This window comes from Esox lucius, chromosome 13 (assembly GCF_011004845.1).
Source record: "Esox lucius isolate fEsoLuc1 chromosome 13, fEsoLuc1.pri, whole genome shotgun sequence".
Classification (NCBI taxonomy): Eukaryota; Metazoa; Chordata; class Actinopteri; order Esociformes; family Esocidae; genus Esox; species Esox lucius.
The window spans coordinates 29,385,493-29,399,539 of NC_047581.1; the positions used below are offsets into that span (position 1 = coordinate 29,385,493).

At 43.3% G+C, this 14,047-nt stretch overlaps 1 protein-coding gene across 2 annotated transcripts in view; it reads left to right on the forward strand.

Annotated features, from left to right (window-relative positions):
* arl15a (ADP-ribosylation factor-like 15a) overlaps positions 1–14,047 on the forward strand; it is a 90,916-nt gene that overhangs the window by 30,222 nt on the left and 46,647 nt on the right. Inside the window, exon 4 of one of the 2 annotated variants that reach the window (XM_010876971.5) lies at positions 11,341–11,573. In XM_010876971.5, coding sequence (XP_010875273.2) covers positions 11,341–11,573 — 233 coding nt within the window. The remainder of the gene's footprint in view (positions 1–11,340; positions 11,574–14,047) is intronic. The other variant, XM_010876972.5, reaches the window with a different exon arrangement.

Consider the following 14,047-nt stretch of genomic DNA (forward strand, 5'->3'; position numbering starts at 1 on the left):
ATGATAACACCATCACAACACCATGATAATACCATCACAAAACCATGATAAGATTATCACAACACCATGATAACACCATCACAACACCATGATAACACCATCACAACACCATGATAATACCAGGAAAGGAGAGAAGAGAAGATAGGAAAGGAGAGAAGATAGGAAAGGAGAGAGGAGAAGATAGGAAAGGAGAGAAGTGAAGAAAGGAAAGGAGTCTGATGGACTGAATACATCTGTTTTGACCATAACATTTCTGAATGTTTGAGATTTCATGAGAACTGATCACGACACTGGAGGTGAGGAACGAGAGTGGAAGCATTAAACAGGGTGATACATCTAAAACCGACAGATACTCCTCCCTCCTCCAGAGGGGTAATTTGTGGCCACTGGTCACATGACAGGTGTCCTGTGTATCTAGGCTGTCTGGGAGAGACAACGTCAAAGCAAGCCCCCCCGTCATAACAAGCCCCCCCCCCTTGTCATAACATGCCCCCCACTGTCATAACACGCCCCCCTCCCCAAAATAACAAAAACACAACACTTAGAAGAGTGAGAGAGACCACCAATGAGGCCAAAACAAATATGGTCAGACAAATGAGGATGACAGGGAGCCAAACAGGAGGACATATATACAGTTATATATACAGTATGTTACCAGTCATAAGTATTTATTCACTGGTACTGTATGAATGTACAGGTGCTGGTCATAAAATTTGAATTTCCTCAAAAAGTTTAATTATTTCAGTTATTCCATTCAAAAAGTGAAACTTGCATAACGTATACATTCATTCCACACAGACTGATATATTTCAAGTGTTTATTTCTTTACATTTTGATGATTATAACTGACAACTAATGAAAACCCCAAATTCAGTATCTCAGAGAATTAGAATATTGTGGAAAGGTTCAATATTGAAATCACCTAGTGCCACACTCTAATCAGCTAATTAATCCAAAACACCTGCAAAGGCCTTTAAATGGTTTCTCAGTCTAGTTCTGTAGGCAACACAATCATGGGGAAGACTGCTGACTTGATAGCTGTCCAAAAGACGACCATTGACACTTTGCACAACGAGGGCAAGACACAAAAGGTCATAGCTAAAGAGGCTGGCTTTTCACAGAGCTCTGTGTCCAAGCACATTAATAGAGAGGCGAAGGGTAGGAAAAGATGTGATAGAAAAAAGTGTACAAGCAATAGGGATACCGCACCCTGGAGAGGATTGTGAAACAAAACCCCTTCAAAAATGTGGGGAAGATTCATAAAGAGTGGACTGCAGCTGGAGTCAGTGCTTCAAGAACCCCCACGCACAGACTTATGCAAGACATGGGTTTCAGTTGTCGCATTCCGTGTCAAGCCACTCCTGAACAAGACACAGCATCAGAAGCGTCTCGCCTGGGCTAAAGACAAAAAGGACTGGACTGCTGCTGAGTTATGTTCTCTGACGAAAGTAAGTTTTGCATTTCTTTGGAAATCAAGGTCCCAGAATCTAGAGGAAGAGAGGAGAGGCACAGAATCCAAGTTGCTTGAAGGCCAGTGTAAAGTTTCCACAGTCAGTGATGGTTTGGGGTGCCATGTCATCTGCTGGTGTTGGTCCACTGTGTTTTCTGAGGTCCAAGGTCAACGCAACTGTCTACCAGGAAGTTTTAGAGCACTTCATGCTTCCTGCTGCTGACCAACTTTATGGAGATGCAGATTTCATTTTCCAACAGGACTTGGCACCTGCACACAGTGCCAAAGCTACCAGTACCTGGTTTAAGGACCATGGTATCCCTGTTCTTTATTGGCCAGTAAACTCGCCTGACCTTAACCCTATAGAAAATCTATGGGGTATTGTGAAGATGAAGATGCGATACGCTAGACCCAACAATGCAGAAGAGCTGAAGGCCACTATCAGAGCAACCTGGGCTCTCATAACACCTGAGCAGTGCCACAGACTGATCGACTCCATGCCACGCCCCTTTGCTGCAGTAATTTAGGCAAAAGGAGGCCCAACTAAGTATTGAGTGCTGTACATGCTCATACTTTTCATGTTCATACTTTCCAGTTGTCCAACATTTCCAAAAAAAAAATTTTTGTATTGATCTTAAGTAATATTCAAATTTTCCGAGATACTGAATTTGGGATTTTCATTAGTTGTCAGTTATAATCATCACAATTAAAAGAAATAAACATTTGAAATATATCAGTCTGTGTGTAATATACAAGTTTCACTTTTTGAATGGAATTACTGAAATAAATCAACTTTTTGATGATATTCAAATTTCATGACCAGCACCTGTATATATACACTCACCTAAAGGATTATTAGGAACACCTGTTCAATTTCTCTTTAATGCAATTATCTTATCAACAAATCACATGGCAGTTGCTTCAGTGCATTTAGGGGTGTGGTCCTGGTCAAGACAATCTCCTGAACTCCAAACTGAATGTCAGAATGGGAAAGAAAGGTGATGTAAGCAATTTTGAGCGTGGCATGGTTGTTGGTGCTAGAGGTCAGAGGAGAATGGGCCGACTGATTCAAAGTGATAGAAGAGCAACTTTGACTGAAATAACCACTCGTTACAACCAAGGTATGCAGCAAAGCATTTGTGAAGCCACAACACGCACAACCTTGAGGCGGATGGGCTACAACAGTGGAAGACCCCACAGGGTACCACTCATCTCCACTACAAATAGGAAAAAGAGGCTACAATTTGCACAAGCTCACCAAAATTGGACAGTTGAAGACTGGAAGAATGTTGCCTGGTCTGATGAGTCTCGATTTCTGTTGAGACATTCAGATGGTAGAGTCAGAATTTGGCGTAAAAAGAATGAGAACATGGATCCATCATGCCTTGTTACCACTGTGCAGGCTGGTGGTGGTGGTGTAATGGTGTGGGGGATGTTTTCTTGGCACACTTTAGGCCCCTTAGTGCCAATTGGGCATTGTTTAAATGCCACGGCCTACCTGAGCATTGTTTCTGACCATGTCCATCCCTTTATGACCACCATGTACCCATCCTCTGATGGCTACTTCCAGCAGGATAATGCACCATGTCACAAAGCTCGAATCATTTCAAATTGGTTTCTTGAACATGACAATGAGTTCACTGTACTGAAATGGCCCCCACAGTCACCAGATCTCAACCCAATAGAGCATCTTTGGGATGTGGTGGAACGGGAGCTTTGTGCCCTGGATGTGCATCCCACAAATCTCCATCAACTGCAAGATGCTATCCTATCAATATGGGCCAACATTTCTAAAGAATGCTTTCAGCACCTTGTTGAATCAATGTCACGTAGAATTAAGGCAGTTCTGAAGGCGAAAGGGGGTCAAACACAGTATTAGTATGGTGTTCCTAATAATCCTTTAGGTGAGTGTATGTTTATGTATGTGAGAGGGTGAGAGAGAGAGGGAATAGAGAGAGGAGAGAGATGGGGAAGGAAAGTAAAAAAGCATTGTCTCTGTTTGGGTCAAGGCTGTCTCTGGAGTGTTACTCAGGTCTGGTTGGGGAAGAGCACATCCACCATGGCCTACAGGAGATCTGAAATTGCCTCCCCCCCAGTTTCCTCTCCCCATCCACTCCTCTGCCCTCCTGTTTTCTCATCTCCTGTTGACAGGGCAGAGCCCCTGCTTCTGTTTCATCTCCTCATATTAGGAGCTGACAGGCAGTGCGGATGATCTCAGGTCTGTTTGTCTGGAACGCCTGGCCTTTACACGGGATAGTCAGGGTTAATATGGATCAAAGTGTGTGTGTGATTCTTTGTGTGAGTGTGTTTGAGTGTATGTGTATGTGTTTTTTTGTGTGTGAGCACTAATTTACTTCTAAGAATCTCAGGTCTTTATTGGTTTTTAGCAGGGAGGATCCATCTATTTCACCTATAAATATATCACCTTTATCTGAACAGGTTACATCCTTTACCAACAGAGAGATCACCTTTATCTGAACAGGTTACATCCTTTACCAACAGAGAGATCACCTTTATCTGAACAGGTTAGATCCTTTACCAACAGAGAGATCACCTTTATCTGAACAGGTTAGATCCTTTACCAACAGAGATATCACCTTTATCTGAACAGGTTAGATCCTTTACCAACAGAGAGATCACCTTTATCTGAACAGCTTACATCCTTTACCAACAGAGAGATCACCTTTATCTGAACAGGTTAGATCCTTTACCAACAGAGATATTGCCTCTATTTTAACAGGTTAGATCCTTTATTTACAGAGATATCACCTATATTTTAACAGGCTAGATCCTTTACCAACAGAGATATCACCTATATTTTAACAGGCTAGATCCTTTACCAACAGAGATATCACCTATATTTTAACAGGCTAGATCCTTTACCAACAGAGATATCACTTATATTTTAACAGGCTAGATCCTTTACCAACAGAGATATCACATGTCCTAACAGGGAAAATCCAAAACCTCCTCCACACCACAAAATAGGAAAAAACTGCAATATTTGAATTTATCTTTCTATTTGAGGAGGAGAGGAAGTGAGGAAGGAAGTGGAGGAGAGGAAGTGTGTGTGTGTGCATGGGCGTGTGTGTGTGAGAGAGAGAGATCTAGGTCTATGTCTACATGGAAAATGATAGACCTGACAAATGGTTCCCCGCCAGGGTTTGAATCAGTCCTGTGCACTGGCTTGGTCTAAGTCTCCCTGAGAGCCACTACCTCTCCACTGTGCCACAGGCATTCAGACGAGCCCCGTCTCCTTTCAAACAGCAGCTAAGCGGGTTAATATTTAACAGCCATTCCTTGTCCCAGGCTGGAGGATGCGCAGAACGGATGGGGCAGGTCACTGAGCCTGTTATGTATTACACACCCCCTCCTGCCGGAAGGAAACAGGAACTTTCATTCAGAATTCACTTCCACCCGTTCCTTCTGGCTCATGGGTTTTTTATTGAGGAATTTTCCCTGACCTTATTGTTCTTTCATGGCGTATTCGAGGGAATAGCCTCACTTCTTGTTGCGTTCCCATTGGCTCCTGTGTAGCTTACTTGATAACATTATGGCACTTGTAGTGGCATGGTTATGGGTTTAATTCCCACAGGGGACAGGATGAACATATACACTACTGTGAGTTGCTCTGGATAAGATTACATTAATGTGCCAAATTACATATGTGTGAGTTATCTTTTAGGATAACAGTTCGGCCTGTCTGTTTCTCTTTGACTGTTCCTTAGGTTCTAGGGGGGCTGCATGATCAAATAACAAGAACACTTGCCAGCTGCTTTCAATGGTACATTCATTTTTAGACTTTAAAGTTTGTGAAATTTTTCAATTCATTTTAAACAATATCACAATCAAAAAATAATAATGTTTAAACGCACTGCAACCTCGAGACATGGTTGCATATAGTTGGGATTTCATTGGCTCTGTCCAGGGTGGAGGCTCTGTCTGAAGGCTGGGTACAGCCCACCAGGGTGGAGGCTCTGTCTGACGGCTGGGTACAGCCCACCAGGGTGGAGGCTCTGTCTGACGGCTGGGGACAGCCCACCAGGGTGGAGGCTCTGCCTGATGACTGGGGACAGCCCACCAGGGTGGAGGCTCTGTCTGACGGCTGGGGACAGCCCACCAGGGTGGAGGCTCTGCCTGATGACTGGGGACAGCCCACCAGGGTGGAGGCTCTGTCTGACGGCTGGGGACAGCCCACTAGGGTGGAGGCTCTGTCTGACGGCTGGGGACAGCCCACCTGGGTGGAGGCTCTGTGTTAACGTTGTGTGTGTGTGCCCACTGATCGGGGGTTGGCGTACAGGCTGCACGTTCCACTCATTCTGTTGCCATGTGTTGTGGTCGGTGACAGCTGACGCACTGGTAGTCATAATAAACACTTGTATTGTAACATTAGCCAATGACCGAGGACCCAGCGGTAGAATTGCTGATTGGACGAACAAAATGAGTCATAGATATATTTGGATTTATATTGATGTTTATATTTGTCTCTATTATGCACACACACACACACACACACACATGCACATACACACACACACATACACACAGACAGGAGTTTCAGAGATGAACGTGTTGGTAGCCTAGTTGTTAGAGTAATAGGCCATAAACCAAATGATCGCTAGGTTGAATCTTCAAACTTTCAAGGTAAAAAAAAATCTGTTGTTATGCCCTTGAGCAAGGCAGTTAACCCTAATTGCTCCAGGGTTGATCCCCTGGCCCAGGCCCCATTCTGAGGGTATGCAAAAACACTGACCAGTCTCTGTTTGGAACACTGATCAGTCTATGTTTAGAACAACGACTGGTCTCTGTTTAGAACGATGACCAGTCTCAGTTTAGAACAATGATCAGTCTCTGTTTAGAAAATGTACCAGTCCCTTCACTGGCCTTTGATTAGTATAGTTTGACACTGCCAGTAGTCTAGCAGTAAGGTATCCTGATTAGGTTGTTTAGTTAGTTAAATAGACTGCAGGGTAAAATCTACTGTGAGTTGATCTGGGTTAAAATCTGCATGGCTCATGGTTAAAAAATCCCAGCAATCCTGTTGACATTCCATTTGCGGACGACTCAGTCTTGACAAGGATCTAAGCTGATTTCAGACAATATATCCAGATCACTGCAATGATGCAAAGCAGATAGGTTCCCAAGTCCATTTACCTTAACATTTAATCTCCCTGTGCTTATTGCATCATGATTCACACAAATGCCCATAACATGTATCTGTAGGAGAAACAGGGCTAATGTTGCTAATTAATTTCCTGTTACTATGTATTCTCATTATGTAAATTGTGGTTTGGTATTTAGTGGTCCGGTTTGTAATAACTGGTTGCTTAGGTATAATATTTGTAAAGGGCTTGGATTTATGCATCTGAACATATGAAGCCTACTGCAAAAGCTGGACTTCATCAATATTTGGGATCCTTAGACAAATGCAGTCATGTCCATCCTCTTTGAAATATGGTTATTTGTCAAATTTTCTGGATCAATGCATTGGAATTTGAAATTCTGATGTGTATATCATCCACCTTCTGCCTCATTGAACTCATTGCACTCAATGACTTAATTTTGTACAAAATCGGTGATGATCCTGGGAGATTTCTGATTGTGGAACACATGATTTAGACAGTATAAGGAATTTCTCTCTGCTGATCAAAACATGACCCAGTTGATTACCAATCCTAACCCCTAACCTTCAGTCAGCTCTGATTTTATACTAAATAACACACCAGGGAGGTACAGTCATGTAGAAAAGGAAGTACACCCGCTGAAAAGTTGTGTTTTGAATGTATTTGGACACATGGATTTCTGAGCTAATTCTTACCACATTCAGTGGTGAATGAAACCCCACTTACAAGTTACACAAAACAGGTGCAAATTATTAAAACATCATTAAAGAATAACTTGGGAGGGTCCAGCATTTCATAAATATTAGAACTTGGTGTGGTTTGGTCTTAACTATATGGGTGTGTGGTAATATAAAATGCCAAGATCAAAAGACCAATGCACATAAGAAAGGTCAGTGATTATTGAAGACCTGCCCTCAGACGAAAGATTATTGATGATTATGTGTCTGAGAGGGGTTACAAAACTATTAAAAATACAAAATCCCACTGTCAGATGAATAATCTACGAATGGGGAAATGTCAAGACCACTAGAAATCTACATAAGACAGTTTGTCCCACCAAATTCAGCCCTAGAGCTGATTGAAAGATGCGCAAAGAAGTCTATAGAAACCCCAGGTTAACATGAAGGGATCTGCAGCCTTCTCTTACCACAACCAATTTCTCACAGTTTCTGAGTTAACTGTTAGAAAGAGACTACATGAACTCGGCCTATACATGGGAGGTCAGGATGGGAAGAAGCCTCTGCTCTCAAAAAGTAATTAACAAAGATTCTCTGATCACTTGTAAATATGCAGCTATGCTAAGTTCTGACTGAATAGGTTCATTTTAATATGCACTAATTAGGGTTTAGACCAGTGTTGTATGTGTGTTCAATGTGTGACTGAATGATGTGGCCTGACCCTTGAACTGTTCCGCTTTGTTTATAAACCTGTTAAAGGCCTTTGAAGGGTCAGTGGGAGAGGATTTAGGTTTCAGAGCTGGGGCAGACTGATGGAGCAGAGAGGAGAGGGAAGAGAGAGATGGAGAGGAGGGAAAAATATAGAGGGGAGAGGAAGGAGAGAGAGAGGGAAGAGGAAGGAGAGATATGGAGGGGAGATAAGGAGGGGAGATGAGGAGGGGAGACAAGGAGGGGAGATAAGGAGGGGAGATGAGGGGAGGAGATAAGGAGGGGAGATGCAGAGAGATATGGAGGGGACATAAGGAGAGATATGGAGGGGAGATAAGGAGAGATATGGAGGGGAGATGAGGGGAGATAGGGAGAGATATGGAGGGGAGATGAGGAGGGGAAATATGGAGGGGAGATATGGAGGTGAGATGAGGGGAGATATGGAGGGGAGGGGAGATATGGAGGGGAGATGAGGGGAGATATGGAGGGGAGATGAGGGGAGATATGGAGGGGAGATGAGGAGGGGAGACAAGGAGGGGAGATAAGGAGGGGAGATGAGGGGAGATAAGGAGGGGAGATGAGGGGAGATATGGAGGGGAGATGAGGAGGGGAGACAAGGAGGGGAGATAAGGAGGGGAGATGAGGGGAGATGAGGGACAGCAGATGGTTTGAGTACTGGGCCACTAACCAACATTTTGTACGGTATTTCGTTGTTGTTCTGTGACAATAAAGTTGAATCTAATCTAATCTAACATGTTACTGTTTTGATGCTCCAAGCTGACATGGAGAACTGTCTTGTCAGGAACTGATTACGTATAGCAGGCCGTGGGATGTGGACAATAGGGCACTATATAGGAAGCAGGGTAGCATTTGGGACACATCTCTGTCACTGTAACGAAACGGAACAGTACAGTGTTTCTTAGTCTTCTTTTGCCTCCTGGGAGAAGAAACGAAAATGCAGTCTGTTTTGTGTTAGGGAGAACATCAAAAGGGTTCTGCTTTGACTGGAATTCAGCTTTCAAGAGCAAAACGTTAGATTAGCAACATGTTTGCCTTTTGTTCAAGGTAAAAGTTGAAGAAGTGCTAGGGGTGGAATCAGGCATGGGACATTTTTTTTCAAGTTGACCGTAGCGGGAGTCAGTCAGTATCTGACAGACTTGTTTTAAAAACTCTCCTCAAAGGTCAAAAGGTGGACCTGACTTGTGTGACTGTTGTCTGAACATATTTACATTAAAGTCCTTACATAGAGCAACATACAGTAGTGCATGCGTTTTCATATTGGTCCCCAGTGGGAATCAAACCCACAGCCTTTTCATTGCAAGCACCATGCTCATACCAAGGCAGCCAAAGTGGACTGATGTTCCATCCAGATGTTGGCAACAACAGAAAACTTAGGCATTTTCTCGAGGCATTTTATCATTGACTGATAACTTTCTACCACAGTAGGAGGCAATATTGGAATGGGCAGGAAAGGGAGGGATATGGGGCAGGATAGCAGGGGAAGAGAGAGTTGGACAGATGGAAGAAAGAGAGATAGTCATGGAGGGGAGAGAGACGGGTATGGAGGTAGAGAGAGTTAGAAATGGAGGAAAGAGGGGTGGAGAGGGAGAGAGGGAGAGAAAGAGAGAGAGGGATGTGATGGAAAAGAAAGATGGAGGGTGAAGGGTCAAAGGGGGACTATGACATCACTGAAAGCTTTTCATGAACACTTGTGAAACCGGGTTTCACCCCATCACACTAACTTCCTGTTTGAGCCAGCCAGGTGAGGAAGTTACATTCAGAAAGAAAATGAAATGAAAAAGATGAAGCCCTTCCACCCCCCCCCCCCCCCCCCCCACAATAACCCCCCTGTCAGAGAGAAGAAAAAAGAGGGGGTAAGGATAGGGCTGAGGAGAATTACAGTGTGTCATGTAAGATATTGTAGTTTTCCTTCTCAGATGAGTTTCACAAATAAGTTGTGGCCCACTGAACCTTGGTGTTGCACAGACATTAAACCATACAGTACAGTACAGTACAGTAGTTCAAACAATTATGGTCACTATTTTTGGGGGGTGGGGGTTGCGTTTAATAATGCTGAGGTTCTGTGTGTACTCAAAAGGAAAGTGTGTTTGTGTGTGTGTGTGTGTGTGTGTTTATGTATTTGTGTCTTAGTTGTAACAATGAGTATGGGTCATCTCTGAAACTCGTGTTGATTACGGAGAAATGGGGAGCTGACGTTCATTCTGATGGGATGATTCCAAGAGTGGCTTCATAAGGTGGTCAAGATGAACATGCACGGAAACATTGATGACCTTGCTTTTAGTTACATAATAATGCTATAATAATTACATAATAATTATTATAGCATTATTGGACGTAAAAACAAATCCATAATACGTGCATTTTTTTAAATATCTACATCAATGTTTTCTTATGAAATATTTCTCTGTAAAAAAGTTTGCTTTCGTCTGAATGTTGAGTGAAGAGTGCCGTTGTCGTTTTAGATTACTGATGTCATGTAATCAGATGAAGTACGGGCTGACTGCGACTATGAAGGCTCTATATCAAAGAGAAAGGATAGGGTGACTGTGTTCATCCTGTGGTACATGTATCTTGGTGTGAAATGGAAATGTGGTTTCATTCATCCCACCTCCTCAGAGAGTTGTGTCACGACCAGGGATATCATACCGAATTTTCCAATTTACATTATAAAGAATTTTCCAATTTATCTTATGCAGTATATTACAAGATATAGTATACAGTATATTTCAAGATATATTATAGAGTATATTACAATATATAGTATACAGTATATTTCAGGATATATTATAGAGAACATTACAAGATATAGTGTACAATATATTACAAAATATAGTATACAGTATATTGGACATTGTAAGTGATGAGACAACAGCTGGTCTTTATCTTCTGCTGGAAGTACTAACTCTTTCTTCTTATTCCCATTGTCTCTCTCTCTTCATATTCCTTCTCTCTTTTTATTCCCTCTGTCTCTTGTCATATTCTCTCTCTTCTTATTCCCTCTTTTTTATTCCATCTGTCTCTTGTCATATTTTCTCTCTTCTTACTCCCTCTTTCTTATTCCATCTGTCTCTTGTCATATTCTCTCTCTTCATATTCCCTCTCTCTCTTCATAATCCCACTCTTTTCAAATTCCCTCTCTCTTGTTATTCCCTCTGTCTCTCTCTCTTCATAATCCCTCTCTCTTCTTATTCCATCTGTCTCTTTCTTCATATTCCCTCTCTCTTGTTATTCCCTGTCTCTCCCTCTCTTCATATTCCCTTTCTCTTCTTATTCCATCTGTCTCTCTTCATATTCTCTCTCTTCTTATTCCCTCTGTCTTTCGTCTCTTCTTCTCTCCTCTCACCCTCCCATGTGTCTGTAGGAGCGGAGTGCATTAAGAAGTACTGGTCTCGTTACTATCAGGGTTCTCAGGGCGTGGTGTTTGTCCTGAACAGCGCGTCGTCAGACGAGGATTTGGAGTCGGCCCGTAACGAGCTGCACTCGGCCCTGCAGCACCCCCAGCTGTGCACCCTGCCCTTCCTCATCCTGGCCCACCACCAAGACAGACCAGAAGCACGCCCGCCCAGCCAGGTACACGCACGCCCGCCCAGCCAGGTACACACATGCCTGCCTAGCCAGGTACACGCGCACACACACACACACACACACACACACAGAGATACAGACATATGGCCAGGTATTCACAGACACACACACAGCCAGGTACACACACACTCACACACACAGCCAGGTACACACACACACACAAACACACACAGACATATGGCCAGGTATTTACAGACAAACACACAGCCAGGTACATACACACAGACACACAGACATATGGCCAGGTATTCACAGACACACACACAGCCAGTTACACACATGCATCTAGCCAGGTATACACACACACACACACACACCTGGCCAGGTACACACAGACACACAAAGATATCTTGCCAGGTACAGACAGACCCACACACAGCTAGGTACACACACCCACACACACATATAGCCAGGTACACACAGACACACACACAGCTATACTCGGGCGACCGGAAAACAAACATTTTTAACCCTGACCTTAACCTTACCCGAACCTTAACCTAACCCCTAATCTTAAAGTAACCTAAATTATAACACTGTCCCTAATTGGGACATTGACCTTACACCTAGGTCACCCAATCGAGGCAGTTCTTTCATGTTTTACAATCCTTGTGAGAACTTCTGGTCCTAATTCGATCTGTCAAACCAAACCAGAGACATACATGCACAGAAACACACACACCAAGACACACACAGAGAAACACAGACACAGAGACAAACATTCTCTTCTTTGTCTATTTCTTTATCCTGTTCCTGTTCGACTTCTGTCCAGCATCACTTCAGAACAGTCTTTGATATGATATGTGATGATGGTAGCATGTCTTAATTTAAAGCTCTCCCACGGTCCCTGGGAACATTTAAATGTTCTCATTAATAATTGACCCTGGCTTGTTGAAAACCTGTCCTGCAGGACGTTCTACAACATCCCAGTGCTTGTCAGGAACAGCTGGTGAGCAGCCCTCTCTTCCTTTGTCCCTCTCCTCCCTCTGTCTTTATTAAATCACTCACATTCAGTGTAATGGCATGGCTGACAAGGTTGCTGTTGCCAAATTAAAGTCATAAGTATCAAAATAGCTACATTATTTTATTTTGTAGGTATAATAATATCAAACAATAGGATTAGTAGGTATAATAATATCAAAAATTAGGAGTAACTAATAATAATATGAAATATAAGAATAATTGATATAAACAATATTAAACAATACAAAACAATTATACTGGGCTACCAACTGAATACAATCAGACCCAACACCCTGTCAGACCAAACCCCCTGTCAGACCGAACCCCCAATCAGAAAGAACCCCCATTAGACCGAACCCCCAAACGACCAAACCCCCAATCAGACCGAACCCCTAATCAGACCAAACCACCTATCAGAGCCAACCCCTATCAGACCCAACCCCCTATTGGACTGAGCCCCCATCAGACCAAACCCCCACCTAGACTGGACCCCCCATCAGCCCGAACCCCCAACCAGACTGGACCCCCAATCAGACCAAACCCCTTATCAGACCCAACCCCCTATCAGACCCAACCCACAATCAGACTGAGCCCCCATCAGAACAAACCCCCAACCAGACCGGACTCCCTGTGAGACAAACCCCCATCAGACCGAACCCCCAACCAGACTGGACCTCCTGTCAGACTGAACCCCCAATCAGTACTAAACCCCATCAGACCAAACCCCCAACCAGACTGTACCCCCGATCAGACCGAACCCTCTGTCAGACCGAACCCCCAATCAGACTAGGGTTGCACGATATTGGAAATAACTGACATTGCAATATTTAGTTTTTCTGCGATATATATATATTGCAAAATGAAAATACAGAGGATGTCTTCAGAAAGAGCTTTGGCTATCAACCTGACAGTCTGTATCCTTCATTCTTCACCAGCCCCATCCTCTACAATTAAAATGTATGACACTTGTTTTATATTTCCGAACAGGAAAATATAATAGTATAGCAATAGCAACAGTAGTAAAATAGAATGCTCAATTGGGCATCATTTATCAACTGCAAGTTGCAGTCTGTGGCCAAAGCACTGCAATCTGGTCCACTTGTTCAGGTGCAGCCTTCACCATGTTCGCGGCATTGTCTGTTGTTATACAGACTAGACGACTCTCATCTAGGCCCCAATCAGCTAAAGCTTCTCTCATCCCTGTTGCGATGTTCTCTCATGTATGATCCTCTGGGAAAAATGCAGTTTGCAAACAGCGACTTTTCAGGTGGAAGTCCTCATTAATAAGTGTACGGTCAGACTTATGTAGGGCTCCATTGTCCGGCTGGACCTCAAGTCTGTTGTTGCTGTATAATATTCCACTTGTGACAGCTCTGTTTCAACTTGTGTCTTGCATTTCTCATACAGCTCTGGGATGGCAGCTTGCGAAAGATTGTTTAAATTGAAATAGTTTAAATATGTAAACAACAGCAGATATTATAGAGGGCATGACAGAACAAAAAAAGACACACACGAGCATG